At 39.5% G+C, this 19,897-nt stretch overlaps 1 protein-coding gene across 1 annotated transcript in view; it reads left to right on the top strand.

The window, feature by feature from the left end:
• The window catches only part of RNF207 (ring finger protein 207), a 350,080-nt gene that overhangs the window by 114,381 nt on the left and 215,802 nt on the right, over positions 1–19,897 (top strand). Inside the window, exon 6 of the mRNA XM_053690396.1 lies at positions 13,051–13,176. Within this exon, the coding sequence (XP_053546371.1) occupies positions 13,051–13,176 (126 nt within the window). The remainder of the gene's footprint in view (positions 1–13,050; positions 13,177–19,897) is intronic.

The raw sequence follows: 19,897 nt of genomic DNA, 5'->3' as shown, positions 1-19,897 counted from the left end.
TTATTTAGTTGCGGGGGGCTCCGGGGGCGCCGGTATAGGGGGTAGAACAGTATAGTATAGTGTGAGTGCTTAGTGACAGGGGTATTAATAAAGCTGTAGAAAAGCCGAAGAGCAGCGAGATCGATGTGTGATAACTATCACAGTCCGTTGCTCATCGCCCCGTACTTGGTGCGCGGCTTTTGGACAGCTTTTTCAATAACTTTGGCGAGCGTATTCAGGTCCGCGGCGGCGATGTGAGGCGCGCTTAGGCGGGCGTATTGGGCCGGCGAATGCAAGCAAATTACGGAGCTTGATAACTGAGGCCAGAGGGTTAATATAACAAAAATAACAGAAAAGGAAAATAACAGTCAGTTTACCATTATAATTCCAATACTGCTAAGGTGTTTAAAGAAAATAAATAAGAAAGTATAGATAAATGTTGGTATTTTCATAACCTTTTTTCAAAACAGAAGAAAACAATAATCACGCCAATACTTGGTTAATAAGTACTGCAAGGGCTTATTTGCGAGTTAAACCTTCTGTCCTAATGTAAAATTAAGTAAACTAAAATTGACATGTCATCTAGAAAACCTTTATAAGTACCCAATTCCTGACATATATAAGTGCAATGATGTTTATGATTGTGAAGGTTGTTTACATTTTTAAAATAAGTAGACCAATACCTTCACATAATAATATAATCTGACATTTTCCTCCTCTTTCTATAAATAAATCTTTCAAGTCTCATATATTCCACCACCCTTTTTATTCAGATATTCTATTTAATTTCTGAAGATTGCCAATATCTAGATATTCATTTTAATTATTATTTGCAATAGCTGAGGTTTTAATTTACATTGAAGATTGGGTGGTTTATTTAGAAGGTATAAGTACAAGCCTCTAGGTATAGAAGTTCTTATTATTTGTTCAGATGCCTTGACTATGTTGGCCCAGAACCCATCTAAGTATGGACCACCAGGTATGGGCCACCATGTTGTCCACTCCCTCTCCAGGATTGTCTGCTGCAGTTAGAAAACATCAACTACTTTTTATAATAGATTTTCTTTATCTTAAAAGTTCATGAATTTAGCAACAGTATCCCTGGAACATGCTCCAACCAAGGGTTTAGGCCTTAATGCCTAGTGTGTTCTCTCCAATATAATATCTGGTGCTTGTAAATCCCATAATAGCAATTTGAATAAACTCTGGGGATCGGCTGGAAATAGATTGCCATTGATTTTTTCTAGACTAGCTCTCAGGCAAAGATTATTCCTGTAACCTCTACTATCAACATTGTCCATCTTTTCCAGCAACTAATGTCCTATAAGTTTCAGTTCAAGTATTAGGAGTGTCTCGGATTAGTTTATGCGTGACACTTCAACTTACTACAGGTATGGTTAGTATAGTAACAGCATGCTTCCTGCTCTGCAACGTCATCCAGTTCAGCTTCTGTCTTTTGATATGGCACAAAGAGGTTTAGCTGTTGTTTGGGTAGTCACTGGGGATTCCCCCTAAACTCCATCAAATGTGGAAGCAAAAATGTGCCAAATTATTACGGTTGTATAATGGCAATTATTTTAGCCTTGGTGACCAAATAATCTAGATTGTATTATGAAGCCTCCTGTCTTGCAATAAAATCTATTCTAGCCTAGAACTATGGAGCTTACATTTTAGGCAGACATGCACAGCATGCTCTGTTCCTGGCATTTATTTTTACCAGGTTAATTTTCTCTTTAAGTTTTATCCTCTTAAACATATGATCTTTTATCTTTCTGTCAACCTTCATGCAGTTTTCAGTTAAAGGAATACTCAAATATGTTCTTGAGAAGCTACTTCCATTTTGTTTTCTCTGGATGTTTAGTTGAATGCTTATTTGTCTTTTTAGACTGGCTTCTGAACTCTGCTTTGGTTTAAATGATCTGATTTCGATAGTTTTACACAAACTATAATTTTCATTCCATTAAAGAGAAATAGCCTTCTTTCATTGGCTACATAAAACAAAAGAAAAAATCAGCGCTAATCCGCTATCGGATCTCTCCAACAACGTATAACTAAAAAGTATATTTACTATCAATAACAAAAAATTTGATAAAAATGGCACACAACATAAAAGTAAACAAAGATAAATGTAAATTAAAAATTAAAAGATAAAAAGGCCCAGTTTTTACCTTCTCATCTAAACAATCCAATGGCATTTCAGTATAAATTTGTAGCAAAGTTAAAACCAGCCAGTATACATAGAGTTTGTATAAGAATGTCCATATAAATCACAAGAGTCTGTGGAAGTCGATGCAGCTTTCATTCAGTGATATTTCCACCAATCACAGAGGATAAAAAGCTAAGACAAAATGATAAGAAAAGCGCAAAAACGACTTAGAAAATGTATTAGGTGTAAAATACAATAATACATCAAAACTTACACTTAGGTAAGAGTAGTCCAATATCAACAGCAGATTAAATTTGGGATGCACAAAAACAGCTGCTTTCTGGGTCCCGCTAATCTCCAATATCAACAGCAGATAAAATTCTGACTCTTGAACTTCACATTCTAAGACTGCCCTTAAAAAAGTCTGGCCGGGATCCGGACGAAACGCGTAGGGATATTGAATTACTGCAGCTGATGTTACTAACAGCTGCTCAATCTGAGAGACGCCTGCTTGCTGGGGGACGCTCTGGATCACTTCCAACTGTGATGTCAGACGCCGCCTCTTGTTGAGGTCGGCAGTAAGATCATTGATTTCGGCCGATTAGAGGGACCCAGAGAGCAGCTGTTTTTGTGCATCCCAAATTTCATCTGCTGTTGATATTTGACTAATCTTACCAAAGTGTAAGTTTTGATGTATTATTGTATTTTACACCTATTAAATTTTCTAAGTCGTTTTTGCGCTTTTCTTATCATTTTGTCTTATCTTTTCTTTTATTGGCTAGCCCATTCTGTATGTATTATCTAGATTATGCTTGGCTATTCAGGATTCCAATTTCCATATCCTCTCTCTGATTGGCACCTCTTCTTGTGTAATCTATTTGACTATTATTACAAGTATTTAATGTGTGTCTTTTCTTTCATGTAATTAGCAAGAGTCCATCAGCTAGTGACATATGAGATATACATTCCTACCAGGAGGGGCAAAGTTTCCCAAACCTCAAAATGCCTATAAATACACCCCTCACCACACCCACAAATCAGTTTTACAAACTTTGCCTCCTATGGAGGTGGTGAAGTAAGTTTGTGCTAGATTCTACGTTGATATGCGCTCCGCAGCAGGTTGGAGCCCGGTTTTCCTCTCAGCGTGCAGTGAATGTCAGAGGGATGTGAGGAGAGTATTGCCTATTTGAATGCAGTGATCTCCTTCTACGGGGTCTATTTCATAGGTTCTCTGTTATCGGTCGTAGAGATTCATCTCTTACCTCCCTTTTCAGATCGACGATATACTCTTATATATACCATTTCCTCTACTGATTCTCGTTTCAGTACTGGTTTGGCTTTCTACTACATGTAGATGAGTGTCCTGGGGTAAGTAAGTCTTATTTTCTGTGACACTCTAAGCTATGGTTGGGCACTTTTATATAAAGTTCTAAATATATGTATTCAAACATTTATTTGCCTTGACTCAGGATGTTCAACGTTCCTTATTTCAGACAGTCAGTTTCATATTTGGGATAATGCATATGAATAAATAATTTTTTCTTACCTTAAAAATTTGACTTTTTCCTGTGGGCTGTTAGGCTCGCGGGGGCTGAAAATGCTTCATTTTATTGCGTCTTTCTTGGCGCGGACTTTTTTGGCGCAAATTTTTTTTTCTGTTTCCGGCGTCATACGTGTCGCCGGAAGTTGCGTCATTTTTTACGTTCTTTTGCGCCAAAAGTGTCGGCGTTCCGGATGTGGCGTCATTTTTGGCGCCAAAAGCATTTTGGACGCCAAATAATGTGGGCGTCTTTTTTGGCGCTTGAAAAATTTGGGCGTCACTATTGTCTCCACATTATTTAAGTCTCATTATTTTGTGCTTCTGGTTGCTAGAAGCTTATTCACTGGCATTTTTTTCCCATTCCTGAAACTGTCATTTAAGGAATTTGATAAATTTTGCTTTATATGTTGTTTTTTTCTATTACATATTGCAAGATGTCCCACGTTGAAGCTGAGTCAGAAGATACTTCTGGAAAATCGCTGCCTGGTGCTGGAGCTACCAAAGCTAAGTGTATCTGCTGTAAACTTTTGGTATCTGTTCCTCCAGCTGTTGTTTGTACTGTTTGTCATGACAAACTTGCTAATGCAGATAATATTTCCTTTAGTACTGTTACATTACCTGTTGCTGTTCCGTCAACATCTAATATTCAGAGTGTTCCTGATAACATAAGAGATTTTGTTTCTAAATCCATTAAGAAGGCTATGTCTGTTATTCCTCCTTCCAGTAAACGTAAAAAGTCTTTTAAAACTTCTCATTTTTCAGATGAATTTTTAAATGAACATCATCATTCTGATACTGATATTGGTTCTTCTGATTCAGAGGATTCTGCTGATAAATCTTCATATTTATTTAAAATGGAATTTATTCGTTCTTTACTTAAAAAAGTCCTAATTGCATTAGAAATTGAGGATTCTAGTCCTCTTGATACTAAATCTAAACGTTTAGATAAGGTTTTTAAATCTCCTGTAGTTATTCCAGAAGTGTTTCCTGTCCCTGGTGCTATTTCTGAAGTAATTTCCAGGGAATGGAATAATTTGGGTAATTCTTTTACTCCTTCTAAACGTTTTAAGCAATTATATCCTGTGCCATCTGACAGATTAGAATTTTGGGACAAAATCCCTAAGGTTGATGGGGCTGTCTCTACTCTTGCTAAGCGTACTACTATTCCTACGGCAGATGGTACTTCCTTTAAGGATCCTTTAGATAGGAAAATTGAATCCTTTCTAAGAAAAGCTTACTTGTGTTCAGGTAATCTTCTTAGACCTGCTATATCTTTAGCGGATGTTGCTGCAGCTTCAACTTTTTGGTTAGAAGCTTTAGCGCAACAAGTAACAGATCATAATTCTCATAGCATTATTATTCTTCTACAACATGCTAATAATTTTATTTGTGATGCCATCTTTGATATCATTAGAGTTGATGTCAGGTATATGTCTCTAGCTATTTTAGCTAGAAGAGCTTTATGGCTTAAAACTTGGAATGCTGATATGTCTTCTAAGTCTACTCTGCTTTCCCTTTCTTTCCAGGGTAATAAATTATTTGGTTCTCAGTTGGATTCTATTATCTCAACTGTTACTGGAGGGAAAGGAACTTTTTTACCACAGGATAAAAAATCTAAAGGTAAATTTAGGTCTAATAATCGTTTTCGTTCCTTTCGTCACAACAAGGAACAAAAGCCTGATCCTTCATCCTCAGGAGCGGTATCAGTTTGGAAACCATCTCCAGTCTGGAATAAATCCAAGCCTTTTAGAAAACCAAAGCCAGCTCCCAAGTCCACATGAAGGTGCGGCCCTCATTCCAGCTCAGCTGGTAGGGGGCAGATTACGTTTTTTCAAAGAAATTTGGTTCAATTCCGTTCACAATTTCTGGATTCAGAACATTGTTTCAGAAGGGTACAGAATTGGCTTCAAGATAAGGCCTCCTGCAAAAAGATTTTTTCTTTCCCGTGTCCCAGTAAACCTAGCGAAGGCTCAAGCATTTCTGAAATGTGTTTCAGATCTAGAGTTGGCTGGAGTAATTATGCCAGTTCCAGTTCTGGAACAGGGGCTGGGGTTTTATTCAAATCTCTTCATTGTACCAAAGAAGGAGAATTCCTTCAGACCAGTTCTGGATCTAAAAATATTGAATCGTTATGTAAGGATACCAACATTCAAAATGGTAACTGTAAGGACTATCCTGCCTTTTGTTCAGCAAGAGCATTATATGTCCACAATAGATTTACAGGATGCATATCTGCATATTACGATTCATCCAGATCACTTTCAGTTTCTGAGATTCTCTTTCCTAGACAAGCATTACCAGTTTGTAGCTCTACCGTTTGGCCTAGCTACAGCTCCAAGAATTTTTACAAAGGTTCTCGGTGCCCTTCTGTCTGTAATCAGAGAACAGGGTATTGTGGTATTTCCTTATTTGGACGATATCTTGGTACTTGCTCAGTCTTCACATTTAGCAGAATCTCATACGAATCGACTTGTGTTGTTTCTTCAAGATCATGGTTGGAGGATCAATTTACCAAAAAGTTCATTGATTCCTCAGACAAGGGTAACCTTTTTAGGTTTCCAGATAGATTCAGTGTCCATGACTCTGTCACTAACGGACAAGAGACGTCTAAAATTGATTTGAGCTTGTCGAAACCTTCAGTCACAATCATTCCCTTCGGTAGCTTTATGCATGGAAATTCTAGGTCTTATGACTGCAGCATCGGACGCGATCCCCTTTGCTCGTTTTCACATGCGACCTCTTCAGCTCTGTATGCTGAACCAGTGGTGCAGGGATTACACAAAGATATCTCAATTAATATCTTTAACACCGATTGTACGACACTCTCTGATGTGGTGGACAGATCACCATCGTTTAGTTCAGGGGGCTTCTTTTGTTCTTTCGACCTGGACTGTAATTTCAACAGATGCAAGTCTGACAGGTTGGGGAGCTGTTTGGGGGTCTCTGACAGCACAAGGGGTTTGGGAATCTCAGGAGGTGAGATTACCGATCAATATTTTGGAACTCCGTGCAATTTTCAGAGCTCTTCAGTCATGGCCTCTTCTAAAGAGAGAATCGTTCATTTGTTTTCAGACAGACAATGTCACAACTGTGGCATACATCAATCATCAGGGAGGGACTCACAGTCCTCTGGCTATGAAGGAAGTATCTCGAATTCTGGTACGGGCGGAATCCAGCTCCTGTCTAGTTTCTGCGGTTCATATCCCAGGTATAGACAATTGGGAAGCGGATTATCTCAGCCGCCAAACGTTACATCCGGGCGAATGGTCTCTTCACCCAGAGGTATTTCTTCAGATTGTTCAAATGTGGGGACTTCCAGAAATAGATCTGATGGCCTCTCATCTAAACAAGAAACTTCCCAGGTATCTGTCCAGATCCAGGGATCCTCAAGCGGAAGCAGTGGATGCATTGTCACTTCCTTGGAAGTATCATCCTGCCTATATCTTTCCGCCTCTAGTTCTTCTTCCAATAGTAATCTCCAAGATTCTGAAGGAATGCTCGTTTGTTCTGCTGGTAGCTCCAGCATGGCCTCACAGGTTTTGGTATGCGGATCTTGTCCGGATGGCCTCTTGCCAACCGTGGACTCTTCCGTTAAGACCAGACCTTTTGTCGCAAGGTCCTTTTTTCCATCAGGATCTCAAATCCTTAAATTTAAAGGTATGGAGATTGAACGCTTGATTCTTAGTCAAAGAGGTTTCTCTGACTCTGTGATTAATACTATGTTACAGGCTCGTAAATCTGTATCTAGGGAGATATATTATAGAGTCTGGAAGACTTATATTTCTTGGTGTCTTTCTCATCATTTTTCCTGGCATTCTTTTAGAATTCCGAGAATTTTACAGTTTCTTCAGGATGGTTTGGATAAAGGTTTGTCTGCAAGTTCCTTGAAAGGACAAATCTCTGCTCTTTCTGTTCTTTTTCACAGAAAGATTGCTAATCTTCCTGATATTCATTGTTTTGTACAAGCTTTGGTTCGTATAAAACCTGTCATTAAGTCAATTTCTCCTCCTTGGAGTTTGAATTTGGTTCTGGGGGCTCTTCAAGCTCCTCCGTTTGAACCTATGCATTCGTTGGACATCAAATTACTTTCTTGGAAAGTTTTGTTCCTTTTGGCCATCTCTTCTGCCAGACGAGTTTCTGAATTATCTGCTCTTTCTTGTGAGTCTCCTTTTCTGATTTTTCATCAGGATAAGGCGGTGTTGCGAACTTCTTTTAAATTTTTACCTAAGGTTGTGAATTCTAACAACATTAGTAGAGAAATTGTGGTTCCTTCATTGTGTCCTAATCCTAAGAATTCTAAGGAGAGATCATTGCATTCTTTGGATGTAGTTAGAGCTTTGAAATATTATGTTGAAGCTACTAAGAATTTCCGAAAGACTTCTAGTCTATTTGTTATCTTTTCCGGTTCTAGGAAAGGTCAGAAGGCCTCTGCCATTTCTTTGGCATCTTGGTTGAAATCTTTAATTCATCATGCTTATGTCGAGTCGGGTAAAACTCCGCCTCAAAGGATTACAGCTCATTCTACTAGGTCAGTTTCTACTTCCTGGGTGTTTAGGAATGAAGCTTCGGTTGATCAGATTTGCAAAGCAGCAACTTGGTCTTCTTTGCATACTTTTACTAAATTCTACCATTTTGATGTGTTTTCTTCTTCTGAAGCTGTTTTTGGTAGAAAAGTACTTCAGGCAGCTGTTTCAGTTTGAATCTTCTGCTTATATTTTCAGTTTTTTTCATTTAAACTTTATTTTGGGTGTGGATTATTTTTCAGCGGAATTGGCTGTCTTTATTTTATCCCTCCCTCTCTAGTGACTCTTGCGTGGAAAGATCCACATCTTGGGTAGTCATTATCCCATACGTCACTAGCTCATGGACTCTTGCTAATTACATGAAAGAAAACATAATTTATGTAAGAACTTACCTGATAAATTCATTTCTTTCATATTAGCAAGAGTCCATGATGCCCACCCTTTTTTGTGGTGGTTATGATTTTTTTGTATAAAGCACAATTATTCCAATTCCTTATTTTTTATGCTTTCGCACTTTTTTCTTATCACCCCACTTCTTGGCTATTCGTTAAACTGATTTGTGGGTGTGGTGAGGGGTGTATTTATAGGCATTTTGAGGTTTGGGAAACTTTGCCCCTCCTGGTAGGAATGTATATCCCATACGTCACTAGCTCATGGACTCTTGCTAATATGAAAGAAATGAATTTATCAGGTAAGTTCTTACATAAATTATGTTATTTCCTTCTTAATATGAGGAGAGTCCATAGCTTCCTTCCTTACTTGTGGGAAATACAGAACCTGGCCACCAGGAGGAGGCAAAGACACCCCAGCCAAAGGCTTAAATACCTCCCCCACTTCCCTCATCCCCCAGTAATTCTTTGCCTTTCATCACAGGAGGATGGCAGAGAAGTGTTGGAAGCTTCGGAGTAGTCTCTTATAGAGGTTAGTACTCTTCGGTATGGGACTGGAGTTTTAAGTAGTCTTGTCAGCCTCTCAGTTAGAGCATTGACAAAAATTTGAGTCTGGTGATGCAAGAAGAGTTTTTCTGCGAACCCATCCAGACTCATATTAACAGCTCCTTAAGCAATCAGCGTTGACGAGTTTCGCTGCATGCTTTCTTCCCTCAAGTCCATGTCAGAAGCGATGCTACAATCTGTTAAACTTGAAGGACCGTGTCACTGTTCTACGGCATAGATTCCGGTAAGATTTTCATTATTCTACACACATGTTAACGATAGAAGATAGGGTCACAGTGGGACTCCTTTATCTTTATGGAATCAAGGGTTAATATCTCCTGAGGGGGATTATTGAACAGTGGGGCTTTTTAATCATATTATGTGATTTTGACTGCTTATGTGTAAGAATATTTGAGCTCTTAGGCTGATACGGAACTTACAGGTTAGTTTCATTTTTAGAGCTGCACAGTTTCTTTATATTAAACTGGCACGCTTTTTCCTTAGCAGGGGCAGGTCCTGCATGAGCACCATGTGACCGGGAATGGTCACGTTTTTTTCACCGCTTCTGATTCCTGACTAGGCGTCTGCGGAGACGAGCATCTTCTCTATCTGTCTGGGTCATAGGAAGTGGTGAGTGCCCCAGCCATTGGGGGTATAAGGTGCCAGTTGTTTTTCCTTTCTATAATTTGATAGAGGGGGATCCCTCCGATACAGAATTTGATACCTGTGTATATTGTGAGGAGGCCCGGGTAATCCAGCCCTCTCAATTATGTTCTGTATGCCGCAATAGAGTGTTCACATCAACGAATGATGAGATGTTAGAGACCACTGAGCCATCCGCCTCTGAGGACTCTTCGTCCAGTGAGGTGTGTTCCCTAGATTCTGTTCCTACATATGCAGTTTTCCCAAATTCCGATCCTCCTTTGCCTGTAAGGGGTTTGTTTTCACCAGAGGTTACTATGCAGTTCCGCATGGCCATCTCTACGGCTTTAGCGAGGTTACCTATTCTTGCTACGTATGAGCGAAGGGTTAATCCGGGCTCTCCTGCCCAAGGACATTCGTGTAAAATAACGATGGTGTCCGATCATTCCTCTGGGGATGCGGTTCCCTCTGTGGCTTCAGAGGGAGAACATCCAGGTCGGAGTCTCTTGACTTGGGTCCTCCGATTGCGGAGGGCTTAGCATTTAGATTTAGATTGGCACTCCTGCATTTACTTTAAAGAGGTTTTGGCGATGTTAGAGATTTCCAGTACTGCTTCGTCAGTCCTCTAAATCAAATAACAATCTTGACTAAGACAAGTGGAGGATGACATTCCTTGTCGTCTTGTTTACTTTTTGTTTTATCGTTTATTTAAAATCCCAGTTCCGAGCTTTTTTGGGGGGTTGTGTCGTATAACAGGCAGGACCTGTTTTTGTTTACACACTCCTTTTCAGCTTATCACTTGTGGGCGCTTGCCTTTTTTCTTTTACTTTGCTATTCCGCTCCGGATAGTTTTTTGTTTTTTTGAGCTCTGGATTGTTTTAGAAACTCTTTTTAGACAGACGTTTTGTCACATGGGATTTTTGATACTATCGACTTTGATCGTCAAGATTGTTGGAGACTTCCAGTGGAAGCTTATAGATTTCTGCTCGGGGTGATAGTTCCCCCGATATTTTCGAGAAAGATATTAAGCCTAGGAGCTTAAATTCTTTAATTTGATTATTCAGTTGTTCTAGCTTTGCTGGAACTGAAGAAGTTTTGTTTTAGCCCAGGAGTGTTCCGGGAAGATACGTTGTATCCTGGATGACAGGCAGGACCTGTTGTGGATACTAGTTAGGTCTGTTCCTTCTTTCTACTTAGGAGAAGGAGTTTTTTTCTTCTAGATTCCGGTCCAGTTACAGCAGGCCCATCTACCCTAGTTAACAGGCTGGACCTGTTTAGGTATTATCTAGGATGGGTGCTTGATACTGGATCATATGGATCTAGGGGCCCTAGAGGCCGGAACTAGGCTTCTTTTCTGGGCAATTGTCTTATCAGAGAAGACAAGGGACCTTTGGAGTCATTGTCCCGGTATTTTTCACACTGCGGGAATATTTTCTTCCGCTGTTGGTGCATGCCCTAATAGGGGGAGGGTTTTTTCGTCTTAATTGGGTTCTATGATATTGAAGCAGAGATTATTAGTTCTTCTTTTCGTTAGATAATGTAAGGTTCTCCCTTCCTTTATTGGGAAGAAGGATGTCTTTCCTGTTTCATCCTTTTTGTGCAAATTCGGTTCTTAGGAACCGTAGCTTACAGTAAACCTCGTTCTGATCCTTCTTGGGATATGGGGTTTAAGGTGGCAGTATCCTGCTTCCAGATTTTACAGTAGTTCCCAGGTCTCAGCCTTTCTGGGTTTCTTACCTTCGCCGGCTAATAGACTTTTAGGGATGTTCTCGTGTCTTTTTGATCCTCAGAGTTGGATCCTGGACTGAGTTGCTGGTGTCGACACCAGGGTGGATTTGGATGCTGTTTTGTCCTAGGGACAGGGATTTTTATCTACCCTGCCTAGCAAGCGGAAGGCTTAGCGTTAAATCCTGCTGTGGCAGCTTTATTTCAATCCTGAGATCTTGCACATTTACCATCGGGTTATGCCCTCCAGCCCCCTTCTGGTCTTTGTTGACGCGGGAGTGGAGAGTGATAGACACAGCCGAGGCCGTGACTTTGGCATGGCGTTGGTGATTCTGTCTTAACAGACATACATGGAATACCAGTGGGGGAAATCAATTCCCAGTGTTCCGTTCAGATCTCCCTGTTCTGAGAAGTTTTTCTCTTAGTTCTCCCGGGCGGTTTTGACCTTGTCGCTTCCTTGTCCGTGGGGAGAGAGTGTCCTAGAGAGGTCCGTGGGTTGGGAGTTTCCCTACAATTATTCCTTTGGTTCCTCAGCGAGCATTCTGCTTGGAGGATTTGGTCTTCTGGGTTCAGTGGGGAGGCCTTTTTTTGAAGAAGGACAGTTCCTCCTGCTAAATGGGGGGTTAGCTCCACCGCTCTTCCTTACATTTTTTTTTTCTTCATATTTGGCATTAGCTTTTGGGAGAAAGGGTTTTGCAGGCTGTGGTGCCCTCAGAACAGGGTCCGCCTTTCTTTTTACCCTCCCGTTTTCATTCAATGTCCTCTAGAGCTTGGGTATATGTTTCCCACAAGTAAGGAATGAAGCCATGGACTCTCCTCATATTAAGAAGGAAAACATAAATTATGCTTACCAGATAATTTCCTTTCCTTCTGTATGAGGAGAGTCCACGCCCCCCGCCCGAATTCTCTGTTGGGCGGACTTAAATTTGGTTTTGTTCTTCTGGCACCATTTATACCCTGATATTTCTCCTACTGTTCCTTGTTTCCTCTGCAGAATGACTGGGGGATGAGGGGAGTGGGGGAGGTATTTAAGCTTTTGGCTGGGGTGTCTTTGCCTCCTCCTGGTGGCCAGGTTCTGTATTTCCCACAAGTAAGGAATGAAGCTGTGGACTCTCCTCATACAGAAGGAAAGGAAATGATCTGGTAAGCATAATTTATGGGGTTTTTTGTATTTTTAAAAAAACATCTCCCAGATTTGGTTTTGATTCACAATGTTTACTGGTATTAGAAACAAAAGCATAATACATGCAAAATAAATTTAAAAGCTAAATTAAGGTATTATGTATCATAAGTAAGATAAAACCCATACATTAACGAAGGCTATCAAAATTTAACATGGATTCTAGGACATTCTATAAATGATCGCAGAACTTTTTGTCAGTCTCTTATTTTTAACAATCATATTTTATACAATAGATATGTAATTTTTCAGAAATCATGAACATTTGAGCATGTGTGCCTGTTATGAATTCTACTCTGTAAAAACATGTTCCCGTGGTCAGCAAGAAAATAATCAGCATTTCTATTTCTGTAATCTCTCATCATGCCTGTTTAATATAGGCAGTTAAGGAACTACAGACATCAACCAGAGAAGCAATCGTGCTCCTTAAAGCAATGATTGAAGAGGTACGGAACAGTGCAGATGAAGAGGAGACTGCAATCAACAGTCTGTTCAGCAGCATGCAGGTATCCACTTGACTGATTTAGTCTTGCCCAATAAATTGTTTTGTTTTTTTAACTTAAAGGGAAAATTAAGTCAAAATTAAACTTGCATGATTCAGATAGAGCATGTCATTTGAAGACACTTTTAAATTTACTTCTATTTTCAAATGTGCTTCGTTCTCTTGGTATACCTTATTCAAAAATAATGTGCACATATCCTACACTAGTGGGAGCTAGCTGCTGCTGATTGGTGCCTGCACACATTTGCCTCTTGTGATTGGCTAACTAGATGTGTTCATCTAGCTGCCAGTAGTGCAATGCTGTTCCTTCAATAACAAGAGAATGAAGAAAATTTGATAATAGAAGTATATTGGAAAGTTGTTTAAAAATGTATGTTTTGCCCAAATCATAAAATAAAATATTGGGGTTTTCTGTCCCTTTAAATTTATCTTAGCTGATTGTGAAAAGCTATTTCAGTGTTACCCTTAACAGAAAATAGCCCCATTCAAATCTATCAGAATTCACTTATATTATTTGGCAGCTTGGATCATTTTCTGCTTCTTTTCGTGATGCAATTCCAATCCATTAAAACAATGGTTCTCAACCAAAGTGACTTCAATATAAGTCAGTGGGTTGGTATCACTTACTTACCTGCTCTGTCCAAGGCCAGTCCCTTCTGTTCCTCATCCCACTGAACTGCTGCTATGTACTCATATTGCACGTGCTCACAGTTTAACTTTCGTTTTAGAGCAGCAATGCATTACTGGGACTTAGCTAAACAACTGAGCCAGTAATGCACTGCTGCTTCTGTGTCTATAGAGAGCAAAGTAAATTTAACGGTAGAAGTAAATTAAAAAGTCTCTTAAAATCTCATGTTTTATCTGAAACATGAAAGTTTAATGTTTGACTTTCATATTATTTTACTATAATAAACTAGTATATCGCTGGCCTTTCAAGGTAGTTTTTGGAGGGATTCTTAATTTAAGGGCATATTTTTGCTATCATGTGCATAAGTGAGTACCAGTTAAATATGTTTAAAAAAAAAAATATATATATATACATATATATATATATATATATATATATATATATATATATATATATATTACAATAAATTAAAACCTTAGCAGGCACTCTGAAGTATGAAAATAAACAAATGACCTTATTCAATTAGGGTTATTTTTAAATCAAGTAGTATATAACGAAAGGTTTAAAAACCTTAAAGAGACATGAAACCCAAAATTTTAAACAACTTTCTGCTTTATTCTCTTGATATCCTTTACTGAAAAGCATACCTAGATAGGCTCCGTAGCTGCTGATTAGTGGCTGCACATATATGTTGCGTGTGAGTGGCTCACCCATGTGCATTACTATCTCTTCAACAAAGGATATCTAAAGAATGAAGCAAATTATATAATAGAAGTAAATTGGAATGTTGTCTAAAATTGTATTCTCTATCTAAATTATGAATTGTCCTAAACATGCAAATTATCAGGATAAGTCACCACTTTTTTCAATGCTTTTGCATTTTCAGTTCCGAGTGCTGCTGTTATCCAGGCTTTGAGGCCTATATATCAAAGGTCTGTCGGACCTGATTCGACAGTGCGGATCAGGTCCGACAGACCTCGCTGAATGCGGAGAGCAATACGCTCTCCGTATTCAGCATTGCACCAGCAGCTCTTGTGAGCTGCTGGTGCAACGCTGCCCCCTGCAGATTTGTGGCCAATCGGCCGCCAGCAGGGGGGTGTCAATCAACCCGATCGTACTTGATCGGGTTGAATTGTGGCGATCTCTGTCCGCTTTATCAGAGCAGGCGGACAGGTTATGGAGCAGCGATCTTTAGACCGATACTCCATAACTTGCGTTTCTGGCGAGTCTGAAGACTCGCCAGAAACACGGCCCACAAGCTCCATACGGAGATTGATAAATGGGCCTCTTTGTCTTGTTTCCCTAAAGTTAACAGTCAATCCATAACAATACCAGAAGACAGTGCACTTACAATTCAAGTGTATTTAATAACTTTTTAAAAATACACACAAATCATTGCACTTCCTGAGTGAATGTCACAAAAGGACTACCATACTCAGGAAGTTTCTAGAGAGACACTAGGGACCAGTGTAATTTTGGTACTCTGAGCGGTGTACCGCTCAACTGAATTCGTACCCAGTGGCAGGGCACTTCTGAATCTGATCTATTAAGTGTAGACACCAAGGGCTGACTGATCTAACCCTCTTAAGTTCAGACGTGGTTTTTCAGGTCTACCCTGTGAAATTATCGTTAACAAAAGGCAATCCCTGCAGAGAGGCGAGATGTCTTCTACTGAAAGTATTAGAGCTCGCTGGAAAGGAAAACTTCGCTGTGTAGGGCAAAGTTAGTGGTGAGCAGGGGGTGCACTTTAAAAATTACATCCTGCAGCCAATATAAATCACATTATGCTGCTTTCCGCTTATAGCAATTTACAATCGCCTATATTTTCATATGCATGAGTTTTCCTTTTAGGGTTATAAGTATTTTGATAAAAGCTTGCAACCTTTTAGTTTGTGAGAACAAACTGTGAGATCTGTAGTGCGAGAATCTTTACAGAATTACACTGGGATTAGAGAGACAATTTCATATATGCCCATGTTCAGTCCATTTTACGGGGAAAAAAACAACAATCACGCTTTGTATTAAATTTCAAAGTGATTTTTCACATGTGGTGTTCTTAAATTATGATTTATGCTGTGCATATTCAGTATGATTTATTCCTGTGTAATTTACATTTTCTGTTTTTGACAAAATACGATTTTTGGTGAAGAATTTTGTTGCAGTTTTTGATGCACCTTAACAATACAATTTTTTTACTGCTTATTGTTATGTGAATGGTTCAATTTTTCATATTGTAACATTTTTTAAATATTAATTTTATTGTGTACTTTTGTGTAATGTACAATGCCTTGCAAAAAGTATTCACCCCCCTTGACTTTTTACCTATTTTGTTACATTACAGCCTTAAGTTCAATGTTTTATTAATCTGAATTTTATGTGATGGATCAGAACACAATAGTCTAAGATGGTGAAGTGAAATGAGAAAAATATATACATAAAACTATTTTTTAGAAATAGAAAACAGAAAATTGGCATGTGCGTATGTATTCACCCCCTTTTTTATGAAGCCCATAAAAAGCTCTGGTGCAACCAATTACCTTCAGAAGTCCCATAATTAGTGAAATGATGTCCACCTGTGTGCAATCTAAGTGTCACATGATCTGTCATTACATATACACACCTTTTTTGAAATGCCCCAGAGGCTGCAACACCTAAGCAAGAGGCACCACTAACCAAACACTGCCATGAAGACCAAGGAACTCTCCAAACAAGTAAGGGACAATGTTGTTGAGAAGTTCAAGTCAGGGTTAGGTTATAAAAAAATATCCAAATCTTTGATGATCCCCAGGAGCACCATCAAATCTATCATAACCAAATGGAAAGAACATGGCACAACAGCAAACCTGCCAAGAGACGGCCACCAAAACTCACGGACCAGGCAAGGAGGGCATTAATCAGAGAGGCAGCACAGAGACCTAGAATAACCCTGGAGGAGCTGCAGAGTTCCACAACAGAGACTGGAGTATCTGTACATAGGACGACTATAAGCCGTACGCTCCATAGAGTTGGGCTTTATGGCAGAGTGGCCAGAAGAAAGCCATTACTTTCAGCAAAAAACAAAATGGCACATTTTGAGTTTGCGAAAAGGCATGTGGGAGACTCCCAAAATGTATGGAGGAAGGTGCTCTGGTCTGATGAGACTAAAATTTAACTTTTCAGCCATCAAAGAAAACGCTATATCTGGCGCAAACCCAACACATCAAATCACCCAAAGAACACCATCCACAGTGAAACATGGTGGTGGAAGCATCATGCTGTGGGGATGTTTTTCAGCAGCCGGGACTGGGAAACTGGTCAGAGTTGAGAGAAAGATGCTGAATACAGGGATATTCTTGAGTAAAACCTGTACCACTCTGTGCGTGATTTGAGGCTAGGACGGAGGTTCACCTTCCAGCAGGACAATGACCCCAAACACACTGCTAAAGCAACACTTGAGTGGTTTAAGGGGAAACATGAAAATGTTTTGCAATGGCCTAGTCAAAGCCCAGACCTCAATCCAATAGAAAATCTGTGGTCAGACTTAAAGATTGCTGTTCACAAGCGCAAACCATCCAACTTGAAGGAGCTGGAGCAGTTTTGCAAGGAGAAATGGGCAAAAATCCCAGTGGTAAGATGTGGCAAGCTCAAAGAGACTTATCCAAAGCGACTTGGAGGTGTGATTGCCGCAAAAGGTGGCTCTACAAAGTATTGACTTTAGGGGGGTCAATAGTTATGCACATTGACTTTTTCTGTTATTTTGTCCTATTTGTTGTTTGCTTCACAATAAAATAAAAAAAAAAACATCTTTAAAGTTGTGGGCATGTTCTGTAAATTAAATGATGCAAATCCTCAAACAATCCATGTTAATTCCAGGTTGTGAGGCAACAAAACACACAAAATGCCAAGGGAGTGAATACTTTTGCAAGGTATTTGCAAGGCCATATGAAAATGCAGTATACGCCCCTTAGCGAGACACCCTGTTTTCAGGGTAAAATGTGGCTTTAGCTAATTCCACCAAGTAAGAAGTACTGGTGAGCATTCTTTAATAATCTCGCCAGCCCAGAGATCTTTAGATCATTGGCTCCCAAGTGACTGTGCTGACCTGCAATGATTTCCATGTGTTTTTAGTAAGTTATTTAAAACTCTCTTTCTTCTGTTAAGTGTGATCAGTCCACGGGTCATCATTACTTCTGGGATATTAACTGCTCCCCTACAGGAAGTGCAAGAGGATTCACCCAGCAGAGCTGCTATATAGCTCCTCCCCTCTACGTCACCTCCAGTCATTCTCTTGCACCCAACGACTAGATAGGATGTGTGAGAGGACTATGGTGATATATTTAGTTTTTATATCTTCAATCAAAAGTTTGTTATTTTATAATAGCACCGGAGTGTGTTATTCCTTCTCTGGTAGAATTTGAAGAAGAATCTACCTGAGTTTTTTCTATGATTTTAGCCGGAGTAGTTAAGATCATATTGCTGTTTCTCGGCCATCTGAGGAGAGGTAAACTTCAGATCAGGGGACAGCAGGCAGATTAATCTGCAAAGAGGTATGTAGCAGTTTATTATTTTCTGACATGGAATTGATGAGAAAATCCTGCCATACCGTTATAATGTAAACTCAGCCTTGAATGCAGTAGATGTAGCTGATATCAGGCTGTCATGTATGTATATTTTACACTTCAGTTTTCTGGGGAATGGTACTTCCTGGTTTTTAGACTGTATACATAGACTTAACCTAATTTGCAGGGACTTGCAATAGGTTTTAAATGACAATTAATTATTGAGGTAAAACGTTTTTTTGCTGGCATGTAAAAACGTTTTTTTCTCTGAGGTACTGGGTGAAAAAATGTTTTGGGCACTATTTTTCCACTTGGCAATAGTTTTGATTTAAATTAGAGCAGTTCACTGATCCCTCTCACTGTTATGTGTGTGGGGGAGGGGCCGTTTTTGGCGCTTTTACTATGCATCAAAAAAACTCAGTCAGAGGTTCATTTTCTTCCTGCATGATCCGGTTCATCTCTACAGAGTTCAGGGATCTCCAAAGCCTTTTTTGAGGGAAGTAATCATTACAGCAGAGCTGTGCTGATTGTATTGACTGTGATAAAAAAAAACAAAAAAAAACAAAAAACGTTTATTTGTGTATTTTTTTCTGCTGCCTGGGTTAGTTATCATTGCTGAGGGGAACAATCCTTTGCTAAAACTGTGTATTCTGACAAAGATTGATACTATAACTTAATTATTTTAACTGTTATAATTTTTTTCTGTGCTTCTTAAAGGCACAGTTCGTTTTCATATTATTTGTAAATTACTTTGAAAAGTATTTTCAAGTTGCTGTTTATTTGCTAGTGTGTTAAACATGTCTGATTCAGAGGAATATCTCTGTGCTATATGTGTTAATGCCAAAGTGGAGCCCAATAGTAATTTATGTACTAAATGTATTGATGCTACTTTAAAAAACAGTCAATCTGTACAAATTGAACATATTTCACCAAACAACGAGGGGAGAGTTATGCCGACTAACTCGCCTCACGTGTCAGTACCTGCATCTCCCGCTCAGGAGGTGCGTGATATTGTAGCGCCGAGTACATCTGGGCGGCCATTACAAATCACATTACAAGATATGGCTACTGTTATGACTGAAGTTTTGGCTAAACTACCAGAACTAAGAGGTAAACGTGATCACTCTGGGGTGAGAACAGAGTGCGCTGATAATGCAAGGGCCATGTCTGATACTGCGTCACAGTTTGCAGAACGTGAAGACGGAGAGCTTCATTCTGTGGGTGACGGTTCTGATCCAAATAAACTGGACTCAGACATTTCAAATTTTAAATTTAAGCTTGAGAACCTCCGTGTGTTACTAGGGGAGGTATTAGCGGCTCTGAATGATTGTAACACAGTTGCAATCCCAGAGAAAATGTGTAGGTTGGATAAATATTTTGCGGTACCGACGAGTACTGACGTTTTTCCTATACCTAAGAGACTTACTGACATTGTTACTAAGGAGTGGGATAGACCCGGTGTGCCTTTCTCACCCCCTCCTATATTCAGAAAGATGTTTCCAATAGACGCCGCCACACGGGACTTATGGCAAATGGTCCCTAAGGTGGAGGGAGCAGTT

Source organism: Bombina bombina, chromosome 8, assembly GCF_027579735.1.
Source record: "Bombina bombina isolate aBomBom1 chromosome 8, aBomBom1.pri, whole genome shotgun sequence".
Lineage (NCBI taxonomy): Eukaryota > Metazoa > Chordata > Amphibia > Anura > Bombinatoridae > Bombina > Bombina bombina.
The sequence above is the reverse complement of the archived record's forward strand: the minus strand, read 5'-3'. Positions and strand labels throughout refer to the sequence as shown.